At 40.9% G+C, this 18,234-nt stretch overlaps 1 protein-coding gene across 1 annotated transcript in view; it reads left to right on the top strand.

The window, feature by feature from the left end:
* Positions 1–18,234, top strand: part of PTN (pleiotrophin) — a 113,427-nt gene that overhangs the window by 59,487 nt on the left and 35,706 nt on the right. Inside the window, exon 2 of the mRNA XM_032221800.1 lies at positions 15,684–15,793. Within this exon, the coding sequence (XP_032077691.1) occupies positions 15,685–15,793 (109 nt within the window). The 5' untranslated portion in view covers position 15,684. The remainder of the gene's footprint in view (positions 1–15,683; positions 15,794–18,234) is intronic.

Here is an 18,234-nt window from a genome sequence, read left to right as displayed (position 1 = left end):
AATTTTTTTCTGCATTGTAATGTTCTCCACCACCTCAAGTTACCACTGGCCATTTTTCTAAGCAAGTAGTAAATATTTTTCCAAATAAAATACTGGACTGCAACCACCGGCATTTTAATTTTTTGTGAATGCCTCCAGAACCTATGTGAAGCCCAGTTAGGTTGTTATAAATACAGAAGATGTTAAAAGTTGCTTTTCTCCTTATAAGTTTCTGACTTCCTAGTTAATTTATTTTAAACTTAAATAAATAAAAGAAAGGTAAGTAGCGTATAGAACTGGATAGTTACCAAAGAGGATGTTTACAGCAGCAAGATCTGATGGTTTGCTTTGAGGCAGATAAGATAAGCACCTGCATGCTACTGTTTTACAAGGCAACATCTATTCCCACTTTTAAAAGCAAAACCAAATAATCATAATGCTTTGCTTCAAGGCCTGGTCCAACATTTACAGCCTCAAGACAATGCAAAGCACCTTACTGAAAAGAATTGCATTGTCTCCATGGCTCAAAAAGCCTCATTAAATCAGACCAGTCTGCATGGGACTAATGAATAGAACTGAATATGTTTTGAAAATTAGTCAAAAAGTATGCTTTAAAACAGGGCTCTCCAACCTTGGCAACTATAAGACTTGTGGACTTCAGCTCCCAGAGTTCCTCAGCCAATGAAGTTTCACTGGTTGAGGAACTCTGGGAGCTGAAGTCCACAAGTCTTCAAATTGCCAAGATTGGAGACCCCTGCTTTAAAACATTTAGGAACAGGAGTACAGCACCTGATCAAAGCGATTGAAGCTACAGTTTGAACAAAGATTCTGTTGCTTTAATGAGTTGATTTATTAAAGCAACTATGTCTTTCATATGATATGCAAAAGCAGCTCTCTGTGTGTGTGTGTGTGTGAGTGTGTGTTTAGGCTTACACAGATGCCTTCTCCCCCTCTCCCCAAATTATAACTGCTAAAACCTGTTGCTGTATTTCCCATGCACTTTGAAGCAACTCTTTTGAGTCAATTTTGAAGCATTCACAGGCTAGTGAGCATAATCAGTTTTATAAAACCTTAAAGGCACTTCTGTTTCTTGAATGAATGAAATGGAGATTGCTGTGGTATAATTTTAAAAAGGCAGACTTGCAATTTTGAATGAGCAATTGAGCAATTTTTTAAACTAATTCAGTAGGAGATAAAGTTAAAAAGCAACATTTAGAAAAGCTTTCTTAGGACTGTCATTGAGAGATATGATTGACATATCTCCAGGGGTGAAGGATCATGTGATCATAAGCCTTCATTATTCCATGCTTGTAGTTTCCAAAACCCTGTAGGATTTTAGCAGTCAAAAAAATCTGGCACTTACCGTATTTTTCAGAGTATAAGACACACCTTTTCCCTCCCTAAAAGTGGGTGAAGATTTAGGTGAGTCTTATAGACCGAATCCTGGGATCTTTGGTCTCTCAAACCCTCGGCGTGTCACGTTTTCACCCTCTCAGAATCACCCTGCAGGCCAAAAATGGACCCATTCTTGATGAAAATGGCCCCATTTTTGGCAAAAACGGGATGTGTGGAGCACTGCAGAGTGTTTCTGGGGGGCTGGTGATGGCAAAAATGTGACTCATGGAGGCCAAAAACTATTTTGTTCTTGTTTTCCTCCTGTAAATTTAGGTGTGTCTTGTAGTCAATGGGTAGTTTCTTTTTTCACTGTATTGTTTTTCCAGATCCAGAATGGTTACGTGAAATTTTCGCTAGTCTTAAATAATTTTGCATTTTTCTCTAAAGACCCTAATTCTCCAGGAAGTCTGAAATTTTCAGATTTCTCTCTGGAAAAAAACACTGTGGGGGTAAGAAACCCCCAACACCCCTTGGGGTGTGTGTTCTGTTAAGATACATCCTGTTGTGCCTTAAAATGTCTTCTACCGTACTGCCATAAAATGGCTTCTACTGTATAGCGCAGTGGAGTTGCCATGGTAACAGCTTCACTGTACTTCACAAGGGGGGGTCCCTCTGGTAAGAGGGAAAATCCAACATTAGAATTTACGTTTGGTCCGGACATTTTCCCTTTACAAATAAATACTTGGGCAACGCTGGGTTATCAGCTAGTATTACTACATAATGTGATGTCACCTCTAGTCTTTAAGAGGCCTCCAAATCATCAAATCCTGGCTACAAAAAGATTGCTCCCCTCATCCGCACATATCATAAACCATACCTCTTGATGCTCCTTAATCTTGTACAAGGAGCTTTCTTTTACAGATGCATCTCCTCCCTGTTTTCTTTCAAAAGACCAAAAGTCAGGAAAAAAATAGAACAATTACACCAGGAAACTGCTTTAAGAGCAATTCCAGACCTCTGTCATTGCAAAGGCATGGCTGAGGAAAACAGAAGCATTTGCAACTCTGCGTTTGTTTTAAATGAATTAATTTTCTTTTTTCATTTATTTATCACACCAACCCCCTCCCCGTTCCCCCTACCTCATATGCTTTGAGAAGTTTTCTGATACGTTATATGGAAAGAGAAGCAATTTCCAGGATGAATGGAAATACTTTGCTTTGTTTGGAAAGATTAATAGAGACGAGAGGTGAGAGGTCATTAGCAATCAGATTGAATAGCGTTCCAAAAATACGGTGTATTTCAAGAGCTGAAAGTATGTAAGAAGCATAATGAGCAAATCAAATCAAGAATAGGGTTCAGAGCCTCTGGGTATAAATCAGGAACTGTACAAGATGGAAATAATAGAAAATAAGCCTTTTTTCATATCGTGCAAATTAAGTTTAATATGGAATGCTAAGATTTAATCATATACCTGCTTGCCATTGTAACTCACTGCAACTGGGACTGCCCTTGATAATTATTAGGAGATTTCCACTGATATAGAAAAGGATGATGTTTTGATGCTTCAGGGTGCTGATCAAGCCACAGGTTTTATCCTGGGTTACCTATAGGGCCATCTATAGATAAGTAGCATCTGCCCCGTCAAGATATCATCATCTCCTTTTAATGACCCCATAATCCCTTGTGGGGTGGAGACTGGGCTACTGAATGGAGTTGAGTTTTTACTGGCCAGATGCCCTTCCTGTCACCAATGGGGAGTTATATTCAGCAGATATATTCTCAGTGTGCCCAGGGAGAGAAATATCTGCCTCTACTTAGAATTGAACTCACAGCCTCCTGATTGTGAGGTGTGAGCTCCATCTCTAGGCCACCGCACCACTCATCTGCCCAATCAAGATATGCAGGCAGAGAATGTGTGCTGAAAGTCCTCATTCATATGAAGTGTGGCTGAATGGAGCTTTGGAAACAAACATTCTCTGCTGTGGGTTCCCTCCTGTTCCCTCTATATAAGAGTAGTAATGATTGTAAGGATACTGCAAAATCCCTATTCCCTCCCCACCCCACTAACCTGCTTTCCAGCTCTGTCCTCCTGTGCAGGGCAACAAAAGAAGACTCGGGGGCAGCAAATAGATCAGGGGTGGGGCCAGCCAGAGGTGGTAATTGCTGGTTCTCTGAACCACTCAAAATTTCTGCTACTGGTTCACCAGAACCAGTCAGAACTGACTGAATACCACCTCTGGGATGGGCATTATTTGAGATTAGCAATTGGGGGTTGTTTAATTGCACTAATTATGTACTGCATAATTTTAAGTCAATTTTTATTGTATTTATAATTGCAATAATTTTATCATGTTACTGTATTCATATAATTTCCCTGTGTGTTAATGGATTTGTAAGCCAAGTTTAAATGATTGAGGCAGAATATAAGTCCTAATATAAATAAATAAACAAACAAATAAAATACATCGGTCTACTGAAGGATAGACTGGAGGATATCTTTAAAAAATAATTAAAAATTATCTTTTAAAAAAGATAATCATCTATCAAAATGTGTAATTTTCTTTATAAATATGGCAGCAAAACCTTGAGGTTTTAAAAATCTGAAAGGGGAGAAAGTAAAATGGACAAATCTATTGAAGAGAGAAATGGATTTGTGGGTTTAGCTTTTTGAAAGCCTGGAATTTAATAGAATCATAGAAACATAGAATCAAAAAGTCATCATAGGACTGGAATGGATCTTGGCAGTCTTCTAGACCAATCACCTTCCTAGAGCAGGGGACCTTATTGTATGCCGGACAAATGGCTGTCCAATCTTTTCTTGGGCCTCCAATGATGGAGGACCCACAACTCTGGGAATCAAGCTGGTTCATTGGTTAATTGCTCTCACTGGGAAAGTTCTACTTAGACCCACAATCTCTCTATCATGACCTTCCACTTGTTTTCATTTAATTTTAAATTTTATTTATTTTATCAAGCATGTATAAGATAACAGATATAAGTATAAACATGATTATGAATACAGGAAATGGATACGAATAGGTGGGGACAGTAGGACAGGGATGGTAAGCATGTTGGTGCACTTATGCACACCCCTTACAGACCTCTTAGGAATGGGGTGAGGTCAACAGTAGACAGTCTCAGATTAAAGTTGTGGGGTTTTTGGGAAGAAGCCATAGAGTCAGGTAGTGCATTCCAGGCATTGACCACTCTGTTGCTGAAGTGATATTTTTTACATGTCGAGTTTGGAGGGGTTTATGTTAAGTTTGTATCTATTGTGAGCTCGGGTGTTGTTGTGTTTGAAGCTGAAGTAGTCATTGACAGGTAGGACAGAGTAACAGATAATTTTTTGTACTATGCTTAGGTCATACTGAAGGCAGCATAGTTCTCAGTTGTCTAAGCCCAAAACCTCAAGCCTGGTGGTATAAGGTGTTCTGTTATGAGCCGAGGAGTGGAATTTAATCCTTTGTTCAACCGTATTTAATACACTGAATTATAAAACTCAATCTCTAGACTACTCACATTTAATAGCCAACGCAATAGTGGTTACAGCATCAACGTCTCTCTTTTCCATGCCTTCCTTATCAATTGCAATGTCATTGTATGGTTTACAAATCCCATGATTTCCAGTCAACATACCCATTAGCCACGCAGGCTGGGAATTCTCGGGATTGTAGAACTAGAAGGCATCAGGTTGAATAGCTGTAAACTAACCACTTCATGCCTTCTGATCAGTGACTATGGTCCTGACCCGTTTATATAGACAGTGTTCCACAGAAAAAAGAGACTGGGCAGCCACTCTTTAAAGGCAAGGGTTCTTGGTATAAATAAGTGGCATCCTGAACCTACTGATTTTTTTTTAGTTGTGTAGGATTGTACAGAGGAGGGTTCAGCCCTCACTTCTCACAAGCTTCCTGGGTCTGTCTAACCCAGCAGTCATCAACTGGTGGTCCATGAGAAAATTCTGGTGGTCTACAGAAAGATTATTTGCATTTTTTATATTGTACTAAATCAGGAGTCCTCAAACAACAGCCCCTGGGCTGGATATGTGCAATGAATGTTTGTGTTGCTGCAAAGAGTCTCCTCCTTTGGTGTCTTTTTGTGTGGGTTGGAGGGGGGCATAAAATCCGACTTGGGCTCTGCTTCAGCCTCCTGGTGTGGGACTTTGAGTGAAGGTTGGAGGGAAGTGCTGCTGGTGACGAAGAGCCGGAGGGCCTTGTTCCAGTGGGACTGCATCATGGCCTGGAACTGGCTGAGCAACTCACCCTGCTGAGCAGTGGTGGGTTTCAAATTTTTTTAGAACCTCTTCTGTAGGTGTGGCCTACTTTGTGGGAGTGGCTTGCCAGCCATGTAACTGGGTGGGCATGGCCAACTTGTAAAATGTGGTGAAACTCACTTAACAATGCTCTTGCTTAGCAACCAAAATGTGGGCTCAGAAACTCTGGCATTTGAAGCACGCAAGTCTTAAAACTGTCAAGTTACAAGACACTTGCACCCCTAGCCCTTTAGAAAAAAAAACCTAGGGGTGTTCAAACTTGACAGCTTTAAGACTTGTGGACTTCAACTCCCAGAATTCCTCATCTCGCTCTTCATCTTGATGATGTGTGGACAGGCGGGGGGAGGTAGCTGGAACCGGTTCTAAATGGCACGGTAGATTTGTGGAACCTTTTCTATAGAAGAGATTAGAACCCACCCCTGCTGCTGAGCCTCCAAGCACTGGTACCTGGCCTGGCACTCCTGCAGGTCTTCTCTCTGCTTGGAAAGCCTATGCTCGTAGTCCTCAGTGAGGTGCTTCTACTCAGCCTCCTTTGTGGTTATATCCAATTTGAAATGAGGCAGCCGTTTTGCCAACTCTTTCTCATGGTGGCTGCTTAGCTCCAACAACTGGTTCCTGTTGGGACCCCAAGGAGCTGAGTAGCGGCTGGCGAGGGGTGAGTAGAGGCTGGTGAGGCGCCCCTCGATGTGAGTGACATCAAGTTGGCCATGCCCACCCAGTCACATGACTACCTAGCCATGCCCACCCAGCCAGTCATTACGTAGATCATATTAGTGGTCCACAGGGTTTTAAATTATGAATTTAGTCATCCCTGAGGTCTGAAAGGTTGGGGACCCCTGGTCTAACAGGTTTGTTGCAAAGGCAAGATGAGGTTTATTTATTGCATTTCTTTAAAATATTTCTCACATCTACAGTATCAGCTATATAGCTCTACGAATCTAAGTGTATGAGTTTCTTCTGAGGTAAAATAAGACTCATTTTAAAAAGAGGCCTATAGAAATGCTTTTGACTTTGCTTTCAAGCCAGCACATGAATTCAATTAAGTCAAAATATTGCTGCTTTTTACAACATGCTAATTTTTTCTCATTTAAAAAAAAAAAATCCTATGAGGAATCAATGGTGAAATGAACCATTTCTTCTCAGTAATGCTTCTCTTTCATGCTCCTCTGGAGAAGAAACTTGTTCCACCGCATTTGTCTGAAGCTTCCTCTCATTACATCTCACGCTTTTATGGCTCCAGTTATCAAACTCTTATTAACTGTTGTTTTTTCCCATTTATTTTATGAACTCCCCTTGTACTTTTGAGCAGTTTTGAATCCCTTCTCCTTTTTTTCTGGATCCATGTCCGAAATAAATTGTACTGCTTCCCCTTTGAGGGTGGACAAAGTTACCATAACTTTCCCCACAACTCCAAGCTGCCTTGAATTGAGTTAGGCTTCAAAAATTGCAGCAATGGGTTCACTGCCCCATTGTTGTGTGAGTGTGGCCATGGTGGGTGTGGCCTAGTTGGCCTTTTGCACCACCGTGGGGGGCAATTTTTTGCTTTCCCCAGGCTCTGGAGGCTTTCCTTGAGCCTCTGGGAGGGTGAAAACTGCTTCCCCCAAGTTTCAGAGGCCCTCTGGAGGCCGGAAACAGGCCTGTTTCTGGACTTCCAGAATCTCCAGTAGGCCTGTTCCCCCCTCTCCGAACTTCCATGTGGGCCCTGCGCTTACTTGACATAATGAACGGGCCATGTGGAGACTCCTGGGAGGGGCGTGGTGGGGTTGGAGAGGTGGGGTGGGTGTGGCCAGCCAGAGGTGGCATTTGGAGGTTCTCCAAACTGAGCAGAATCCTAGCTAGATGATCGCCTGAACCTGTGTGAACCCCCACCGGCCCATCCTTGTTTTTCCGGCAGAAAGCTTCCTACCAATTGAACCCGAGACGAATCCAATTGTAATTCCCAGAACTATGTGCCCACATGAAATGAATATAAAAGGTGGCAGATTGAAGATGAAACAGGAAGAGGATTTATAAAATAATAGAGAAGAATGGTAGGAGTAAGTGGATTAAGGAGTAAAAAGACGACTACATTGGAGGAAAACCACAAGGAAGACAAGTGCCTGGATAACAGGTGTAACACTTTATATATATTCTATAACTTCATCATATACTGTATAATTTAGAATAACAGAGTGGAGCATGAAGAGCATTTGCCTATAAAATCACAAAGAGTCAGACACAACTGAATGGTTAAAACTAACTGTTGCTTCTACCTGCAAATACACGATACGTACTTACATACCAGGGAACTCAAATGGCTGTAAGTTCCTGAATTGCTCCATTCTCATAGTTTTTCCTCTCATCCTGTATGTTTGATCGCTTGATGAATGTACTCGGAGGGGGATTCTCATCTCACTTCGGGATATTTCATTCATCTTATCAAAATTATTTAGTCTAGTGCTCCCCCCCCATTTCTGCACATACTTTATTCTTTTTGTAAATTGCCTTAGGAGTAAGATTAAAGAGTAGCATTAAAATATGGATAAATGATTTTTGCCCCAGGGAATATGGAATAGTATATCCTCACCCACATAAAGTTCCTACATTCAGTATTCTCCCATGAATTTTTAATGCACTCCTGAAGTGCCAGAAAAATATAGATCACCAGGGCTGTCAGTTGATTAAAGAAATCTTAACTGGTAGTTCCTATTATTCTTAAATAAATAACCTCAAAAATGGCAGAAATGGATGGATGGATAAAATATACCAAAAGGTCTGAGCAATCCTCTAACAACACGTTTTAGATATTCTGTTATTGTGAATGAGGAACGATGCTTTTCTTTTCTTTTTAATATGAGGCCTGACATCTATGACTCACGGACATATTTCTACAGAGAGTAATCAATAGAATAATTCATCCAAACTATGAATCTGCTAAGCACTGCGGAATATAGATGAGGTATGTGAAGATACGTGATCTACTTATTTTTCCTATGGCCTGATTCTCATCAGAGTGAGGAATACTGACTTAAAGCCTAGTTAAACTAAACTCACATCGGCATACAGTTCCCAAGTCTCCTCCTATTTTATTTGTTGAGTTCTCAAATGTAGAATCAAGAATTACTTTTCCTTCCTTCCTTCCTTCCTTCCTTCCTTCCTTCCTTCCTTCCTTCCCTCCCTCCCTCCCTCCCTCCCTCCCTCCCTCCCTCTCCCCTTCATAATGGCAGATGTTTTATTTTGGTAACCTCATCTGTCAAGAAAAATACATGACATTTCTGAATCAATTACATGTACTTGAACTTCATAGAATAAGTTGCTTTTATGGCAGAATTTGGGAAATTGGTCAGAGTTCTCAGATCAATGAAATTTTCCTTCCTTCCTTCCTTCCTTCCTTCCTTCCTTCCTTCCTTCCTTCCTTCCTTCCTTCCATTGAAAACTCTACTTTTATTGCTACCCTTGTTATGTAATTTATTTATTTATTCCTTTATTTATCAAACCTCCATCCACTAAAACACTAGGTAGCAAACAAAAAAATAACAACAATAATTAAAAAAAATAGCCACACATATACAAACAGGTCAGGAGCCACACTACAAAATGGGAAGGACAGCCATGCTATACTTCCATGGAAGAGCTCCCAAACCAATAGGCTAGATCCACTGACTAGGGAAGAGCCTGATCTTCATAATCTTCCAAAAGACCAGTAGGATTGGGATTCTCCATACCTCTGTAGAGAGGACGTAATAGAGAAGACACATTTCTTGGGAACCCCCCACTCCAATGACAGTGAAAATTTTGGGCTGAATTGTGGACCCAGAGCATGTCCACCTGTAACTTCCAGATTTTCCTCCTTATTGAAGAAAGTAAAGGCTCTTGAAACATATCATTTCAAAAGGAACCTTTTATTGAATAGAAGTGATAGTGGGGCAGAAGTAAAGCAGACTCTGAGGGCCCTCAGGTCATACAGTTAGAATAAAAGAATTTTGAAACCCCTCCCAACAGTCCAGTGTGGATCCAGCCAATCCACAGATGTGAAGATGTTAATTGTACCAGCCGCTCTGGGAAAGTGCTAAGGGAACTTTTGAATGATACAATCCACATAACCCTCCCTTCCTTACATTCCCCAAATGTGAGAAAATGCCAGAGTGTCTAGGTGCCAGGCTAAAGGTTATAAATCAATGGCTACAAGATGCAGGATATACAGGAGAGAAGGCAATAAAGTATAAAAGCATACAAAGCATAATAAAGATGCACAATGAATCAGGGTGCCCCCTCTTCCCCTGAAGAATGGCAGATTCACGGAACTGACATCACACTATCAGAACTGTAAAATGGCAGAAACTCATGGGGGAAGCTCATCCCAAAAGTATTTTTCCCCAATAATTTGAGTAGACATGTTTGAAAGGCCATTTGTGCCAATGTAACTCTATGTTGTATGTTTGTCTATGGAGATTCTCAGTCATCTAGGTTATGGTTGTGGAAAAGGTTCTTTTTTCAAGAGGCAGTTTCTAGTTTTTTTTCCTTGAAGACATTTCATTGATCCAAGAGGCTTCTTTAGTTCTGCACCTCTTGGATGAGGACAAAATATATTCAAGGAAAAAACAAGAAAGCCCAGTTGTCTCTTGAAAAAAGCACTTTTGCGACATGTATGTTTGGATGTATTGTCATGTTATTTCTTTTAAGATAGTCATTGTGGATAGGGATAATGTCTCTCTTGCTTTGCAGACATATTTTATTTGTCATGCCATCCTTCTTGGCTTTCCAAAGTTGAAGGAATGAAAAAGAAAGACATCATGAAGATCATCCATCAGAGTCAAATACAACATACATTAGAAACAATTTGCACTAAAAATCATATATTTGGAAATGGAAAGGTGAAAAAACTGAGAAAACCACATATCAAAAGTTTATATTATTTGAGTTAGTCAAATTTTTAAAAGTTTACTCTAATTTTGTTTAGAAAACATATTTTTTGAGGGAAATACATGGAAATTTGTGTGTATTAGGCAGTTATGAATGTGAAACAGCTGAAATATGATCACAAAATAGTAATGGTAGACAAATACTATATTAAATACGAGTCTCGGGGAGTCTAAACAGTGGTGTGTATCACCATCAGTTATAGACACAATATTAAAATATTAATATATTATATTATTAATAATATTTTTGAGTCCATTTTAATCATCTAATAACGTTTATGTCAAGGTGCAGTGGCTAAGACGCTGAGCTTGTCAATCAAAAAGGTCGCAGTTCGGTGGTTTGAATCCATAGCACCGCATAATAGAGTGACCTCCCGTTACTTGTCCCAGCTTCTGCCAACCTAGCAGTTCAAAAGCATATAAAAATGCAATTAGAAATATAGTAACCACCTTTGGTGGGAAGGTAACAGCGTTCCATGCGCCTTTGGCATTTAATCATGCTAGCCACATGACCACGGAGATGTCTTCGGACAGCGCTGGCTCTTTGGTTTTGAAATGGAGATGAGCACCGCTCCCTAGAGTCGGGAACAACTAGCACATATGTGTGAGGGGAACCTTTACCTTTACAAGCAGCTCTGTGCTATTTTCAAATATTAAAATACAGTCTTCACTGAAGTTGTGTGTGCTTTGCTCTCTGCAGTAGAGGGATTCCGTTCTCAGTAGTATGCATCAATAGCAATTATGTGGCTTTTTCACAAGATGGCTACCAGCAGGAGTCTCTTAAGAGTGCCAAATGACATTTTCAAACACATTTCATGGTGAGAATTGCATCTTCCCTTGTCAGATTAGAGGCGGAATCTTTTAACTGTCTTTTCAATGTGAATTTAAAACCTGCCCTTTTGAAAACGGTGAGGGTTGCCTGAAGATGGGATGTGAAAGGCTGTTTCCCTCAAGATCAGTCTCACTAAAATGTAAGATCTAGGTTCACTTTTCCAGTAGCTGCAGGGCAAATACCCTAAAAGAGACAGTGAAGAGATATATTGCTGGTCTAAGATTGTCTTAGTACACAAAATTGTCTGGTACAACATCCTACCTGTCAATGACTACTTCAGCTTCAACCCCAATAATACACGAGTAAACAATAGATACAAACTCAAGGTATACTGTTCCAAAGAAAATACGACTTCAGCAATAGAGTGATCAATGCCTGGAATGCTCTATCTGGCTCTGTTGTTACTTCCTCAAACCTCCATAGCTTCAACCTTAACTGCCTACTGTGGACCTCACATCATTCCTAAGAGGTCCACAAAGAGGGTGTGCATAATCATACCAGCATGCCTACCATCCCTGTCCGACTGTCTCCATTTATTTGTACTAATTTCATGTACTCATGTCCATGTTTATAAGTATAAACCTGTTATCTAGTACATGTTTGACAAACGAAATAAATAAACAAAATAAATAAATAAAATATAAATAAACAATCTTCTCTTCTTAATCTAAACATGTTCTTCTACTGGTAGCCATGATTACAATTGCCATGTGACAATTTAATTGGAATGTCCACTTACTTTATAAAGAATCCGTTTGGAATAGACTGTAATACAAAATTTCCACTGCCTAACCAAGGCAGTTGTTAAGTGAGTTTTGCCTTATTTTGTGACCTTTCTTGCCACTGTTGTGGATCACTGCAGTTGTTCAGTTAGAAGCAGGGTTGTTAAGTGAATTGGGCTTCCCAATTGACTTTGCTTGTTAGAAAGCTGCAAAAGGTGATCACATGACCCCAGGTCATTGCAACTGTCATAAATATGAACCTGTTGCGAATCATCCAAATTTTGATCCCATGATCATGATCATAGCAAAATGCTCAATGCTTCAGGTAGTTTCTGAGTCCTACCAAGTGGTGGGTTCCGGATTCCGTTCCAACTGGCCCCAGAGTCACCCATATGCACGTGTGTGGCGCATACATGCGTCGTACTTGCCTGCAACACTTCCACAAGTCTCCATGACACTCCAACTGCTCAGCGGAGCATCATGCAGGTGCCATATGTGCCATGTGCATGCGCGGAAGCGCCAAAAGCTTAAAGCACAGTTAAGAAGCGAGGGCGGTTGGTGGGCCCTCCGGAGCACTGTACCAGAATGGTATCCGGTGCTCCAGGCTGGCTCCGGTATGCCCATACCGAGACATATCACCTGCAACCCACCACTGGTCCTACCACATGGGAATCATCATCTGTGCTCTTGCTAATCCTATCCCCAATGCTTGTGTGGCATTAGGCCAGTTATGATTTGTTCCAAATGCAGATAATTTTGTTCTTGGCCACTCAAATCAGTTTAGTGTTGTTTTTTTCCTGTATACTTCAGGGGAGAAAAAGTTCTTTTATTCTTCTGTTATGCCTTTTGTACCAGTGCATGCTATTTCTTCACAAAGGAAAAAGTGGGGACATGTGGGGACATGTGGACCCATCAGCCCTCTGTACCAGATCTCTGATTCGTACAGTTAAATCCAGAGTTAGGCATGGCCTAGTCGGCCTCCTGCACCACCGCCAGAGGGGGGGCATTTTCACAGTCCCCAGGCTCCAGAGGCTTTCCTTGAGTGTCTTGGAGGACAAAAACTGCTTCCTCCAGGCTCTGGAGCCCCTCCGGAGGCCGGAAATGGCCCAGTTTCTGGACTTCCGGTGTAGAATATTAATAAAAACTCCTAAAGGACCAGCAAGTAACAGCCTATGCTGCGCCCTGATTGGCTGGGACGCAGCATAGCCTGTTGCTAGCCAGCTAACTCACTCTGATTGGCCGGGGTACTGCGTCAGCAGATGCTGGACAGTACCCGGCTCCCTATTGGTTCCCCGTTTTACAAACCGCATATAAATACCTTGGCGCGGATTCTGCTTCTTTGAATCACTGTCATCTGTTCGTTCCTTTCAATAAACCCTTGCTGTTTGGAAGTCCTGGCTCCTGCGTCTTCTGTCCGCCTTCAATCTTCAAAATCTGAAACTTCCAGGAGGCCCATTTTCCCCCTCCACAAACCTCTGTGCAGGCCCTGCATTTACCTCGCATTCAAAAGGGCCGCATGGAGACTCCTGGGATGGGCAGGGTGGGTGGGGCCAGGGATGGGCGGGGTGGGTGGGATTTGGAAGTTCTCCAAAACCAGCCATAATGTTAGCTATGGGTGCTCCCAAACCCAGGCAAACCCATATCAGCCCACCCCTGGTTAAACCCCAATTCTTCCAAAGACAAGATATTGCTGGCTTAGGAAGAGATTCTACGGCTATAATAACTGGTTTCCAGTCACATTTGTTAGGACAACATAAGGAAAAGAGCAGGTTGACTTTAAAGCAATTTGTAAATCTAGCAGATGCTGAGTTAGAAGATCAAATAATTTGCCCTAGTTAACTCATTAATGTGAATCTTGATTCGTTATTCTTGGAAGGAGGGCCATGCACACATTCAAATTAAACCAGATAAATGTAGAAACTGAATGTAAAAAAAAAATCCCTTTGAAATCATTCAAATAACATTTCAATACATTTTCCCCACCAAACCAGACCTTACTTTCCGATCACAAATATGCTGTTTGCTGTCACTTCACTCTTGGGTTATTCTTAGTTTGTAAACTACTCAATTTTATTGACATCTGCTTTCATTTTCTTGTTAATGTTTTTGCACAGGTCTCAGAGGAGTCCACTTAGCTTGCCTATTCGAATTTGTGACTGCCACAAAAAAATAAAAATAAAAAATGCCTCCCTTCCTTCCTCTGGTGATCTTTAGCACTGGCAAACCTCTTCATAATGTTTGGATGCCACCATGAATATTTTATCTATATTATTTATTTGTATTCCACCTGTATCATTTTACAATAACATATCCAACACACCTTTCTTTTCCTCATAACAACCACCCCGTGAGGTCGTTTATGCTGAGTGACTAGCCCAAAGCCACCCAGCCATTTAGTGAATTACTTGCTAATTATTGTACTGGAAAATCAGCATATGTGATGCAAATATAAAAGCATACATTTATACAAATTTTACTGAATATTCAATCTTTTCTCATGCTTTGCTGCCCTTACTCTTCTTATCTTTTGTTGTTGATATCATTATTCTACACGTTGTTGTTGTTGTTGTTGTTGTTGTTGTTGTTAGTTGCAAAGTCATGTCCAACCCATCGTGACCCCATTGACAACGTTCCTCCAGGCCTTCCTGTCCTCTACCATCCTGTGGAGTCCATTTAAGCTCACGTCTACTGTTTCAGGGACTCCATCCAGCCACCTCATTCTCTGTCGTCCCCTTCTTCTTTTGCCCTCAGTCTTTCCCAGCATTAGGCTCTTCTCCAGTGAGTCCTTCCTTCCCATTAGGTGGCCAAAGTATTTGAGTTTCATCTTCAGGATCTGGCCTTCTAAAGAGCAGACAGGGTTGATATCCTCTAGGGCTGACCGGTTTGATCGCCTTGCAGTGCAAGGGACTCGCAGTAGTACCCTACACATACTTGACATTAAATTCCACTGAATCCAATAGGATGACAAACTTTCATATGCATTGTATGCTTGATGTTTGAGATAACAGTGTGATTTCTCTGAGGATCTCAGTTTCCATATTTGGTAAGATGATGTCATAGACACCCCTAACAACAACTGTGTAGTTTCTATCAGATTGAAAACAAGGTCAGTGAAGACTAAGGCAGAATAAACAGTGCAGAGAATTAATAGAGAGAAGAAAAGAAAAATCTAGTATTAAATACTCTTAAATTCAGTATTTAAGTCTTGGAGCAAGGGGAATTGGCTGATAAGCAAAGTGAGTGTGCTCATTTAGCACTTACACCGATGTGAAAATATATTCTGTGGAATGTTTATTATGTTAGGCACCCAGCAGAAACTAAAGTGATAGCACAACATTGTTAACAAATAACATTGCAGGTGCAGACGAGTTCCATGCCATAAATTATGGTTGAGTAGTAAGTTATCTGTTGAATATCATGATTGCTAATGAAGACAACCTTTGCCTTTCCATATGGCTGGGGGTTTCTTGTCTTTATGAGCTGATTCTCTAATCTGTTACTAATGTGCATTAGACCCCTTTGATCCATTCTCGGTGCATTCTGGATGACAAAGATTGTTCTTTTTATCACTTCAGAGCTGTCCTTACCTATTTACTGACATCTAATGTTAACTTTATTTTCCCCCCCTCATTAATTTCCAGAATGCAGAAACAGCAAGAACAGTGTCAGATATTTGCAGTTCTCATCTTCACATTTATTTTCCTGCTGGCAGCGGTGAGCACTACCGAGGCTGGCAAAAAAGAAAAAATAGGTAAGTGCAAATAATTATAGACACCTAAGAGAGGTGGTGGTATGTTGTAATTTCTGCTCCGATCTCTGGTTTACTGAAGGTTGGTATTAAAGTGGTCTGTTTCAGCTAAGTGAAAAAAATACTGCACAATGTTGTTCCTAAGTCTCTTTAATGCATATCATTGGTTTCTGGTAACTTTAATAGAGATGAGTGGGGCTTCAAAGCAAGGAGCCAGGTCCTTAGTTTTTGTGGAAAGCATCAGAGGTGGTATTCAGCTGGTTCTGACCAGTTCTGGAGAACCAGTAGCAGAAATTGTGAGTAGTTTGGAGAACCGGCAAAAACCACCTCTGGGTGGCTCCGCCCCCATCTATTCTCTTTCTCCTGAATCCCAGCTGATTGGCTTGGTCTTCTTTTGTTACCCTGTACAGGAGAATGGAGCTGGAAAGCAGGTTAGTGGGGTGGGGAGGGAATGGGGATTTTGCAGTATCCTTCCACTGCCACGCCCACCAGGTCATGTCCACCAAGCCATGCCATGCCCACCAAGCCACACCCACAGAACCGGTAGTAAAAAAATTCAACCCCACCCCTGGAAAGCATCCTCTTGAAGCAAACCCACAAATTGGGTCCTTGTGACACATCACATCTGTCAATTAAATTGTGGAATCTACCTTCGCAGGATGAGAATGAACTGGCTTCAGTTCCATGCTTTCCCAGCCAGGCCATGAAGCTACCATCCCATGAAACATAGCATGAGAGTGGAACCCACCAGCTGTGCCCCCTGCAGCCTTTAGCTGAACCAATCTAATCAGAGATTGCAAAATCCAAAAGATTTAATTCAAGAATCGGTACCAAATCTTGTGAGATATCAGATGGTTGCCTGAACTCTCACTAGATTTGGGAGGTTCTTACAGAATACAGAATAACAAAGTTGGAAGGGATTTTGGAGCTCTTCTAGCCAACTCTCTGCTCAAGCAGGAGATCCTATATGATTCCAGAAAAATGGCTGCCGAATCTCTTCTTAAAGCCTCCAGTGATGGATCATCTACAACTTCTGGAAGCAAGTGGTTCCACAGGTTAACTGTTCTCACTATGAGGAAATTTCTCCTTAGTTCTAGGTTGGATCTCTCCTTGATAGATTTCCACCTGTTACTTCTTGTCCTGTGCTCAGGTGCTTTGGAGAATAGGTTTACTCTCTCTTCTCTCTGCCAGTCTCTCAAATATTGTAATGTTGCCCATAACATAATGCTGAATCACAGTAGATGGCATCCTTTCACATTCCTTGAGCCTCTGTTTTAATTTGGGAGTTTTTGTGGGTGACAAAGTGCCCGTAGAAGTCACACTGACAACTCCAGTATAATTAATGGGGTGTGTAACCTCATACTATTCCTGCATTTGTAGGAGGAGTGGACACATTCAGTTTTTTGACATTGTGACTCACACTGATAGTTACATGATAGCTATTTTAGCTGCAACAATAGTAATACTGATAATTTAGAGAAAAAGACAAAGTAAAATAAATTTACATGCAGAGTTTATATATAACCAGAATAAGTAGGTGACTTTCAATGCTATTAGCCATCCAGTTTACTGTTGCTCATAAGAGCAGCCTAACTAGGTCTAAAGAGGGAAAACAACACAATTAGATTCCATATCATGAACTCAGAATCATTAAAACAATACATATGGAAGATATGTGCCAAACAGATTATAGTTTTTATCCACTATCAATATATGTCTGCTATGGGTTGCCCACTATGGGGCTGTCTACTCTTGTAACAGGACACTTAAAATTGGTCTTTTAATCAAAATGTCTCCCAAAAGATAGTCTAGCTTCTATCTTTTGATTTTGTGCAGAAGGCAAAGATGCCTCTAAGAATAGTTAAATGTTATATATAGAATATGCTCCAAAATGAGAAGATGTATAATTTTCTCATCTGTGATATTAGTTGCTGACACTCTGGAATCCCTTTTAAAATACTTCTTTTATAAACTAAGACAGCTTCAGTGTAACAAAAGGATGTGCTTACATGCTAACCATGAGATGAAATAGGCAAGGAGAAACGTGACTGCAATCAGTAAAGGAAACCAGGATATGTAATATTTAAAGGTAAAAGTTCCCCTTGCACATATGTGCTCATCTCCGTTTCTAAGCCGAAGAGCCAGCACTGTCTGAAGATGTCTCCGTGGTCATGTGGCCAGCAAGACTAAACACTGAAGGCTCATGGAACGCTGTTACCTTCCCACTAAAGGTGGTTCCTATTTTTTTACTTGCATTTTTGCGTGCTTTTGAACTGCTAGGTTGGCAAAAGCTGGGACAAGTAATGGGAGCTCACTCTGTTATGTGGTACTAGGGATTCGAACCACTGAACTGCCAACCTTTCTGATCAACAAGCTTCTTTTCTTAAACACCATCCACATTTCTCTCTTTTTTTAAAAAAAGTTGATCATCCCATTCCATCCTT

This window comes from Thamnophis elegans, chromosome 7, assembly GCF_009769535.1.
Source record: "Thamnophis elegans isolate rThaEle1 chromosome 7, rThaEle1.pri, whole genome shotgun sequence".
Taxonomy (NCBI): Eukaryota; Metazoa; Chordata; class Lepidosauria; order Squamata; family Colubridae; genus Thamnophis; species Thamnophis elegans.
The sequence above is the reverse complement of the archived record's forward strand: the minus strand, read 5'-3'. Positions and strand labels throughout refer to the sequence as shown.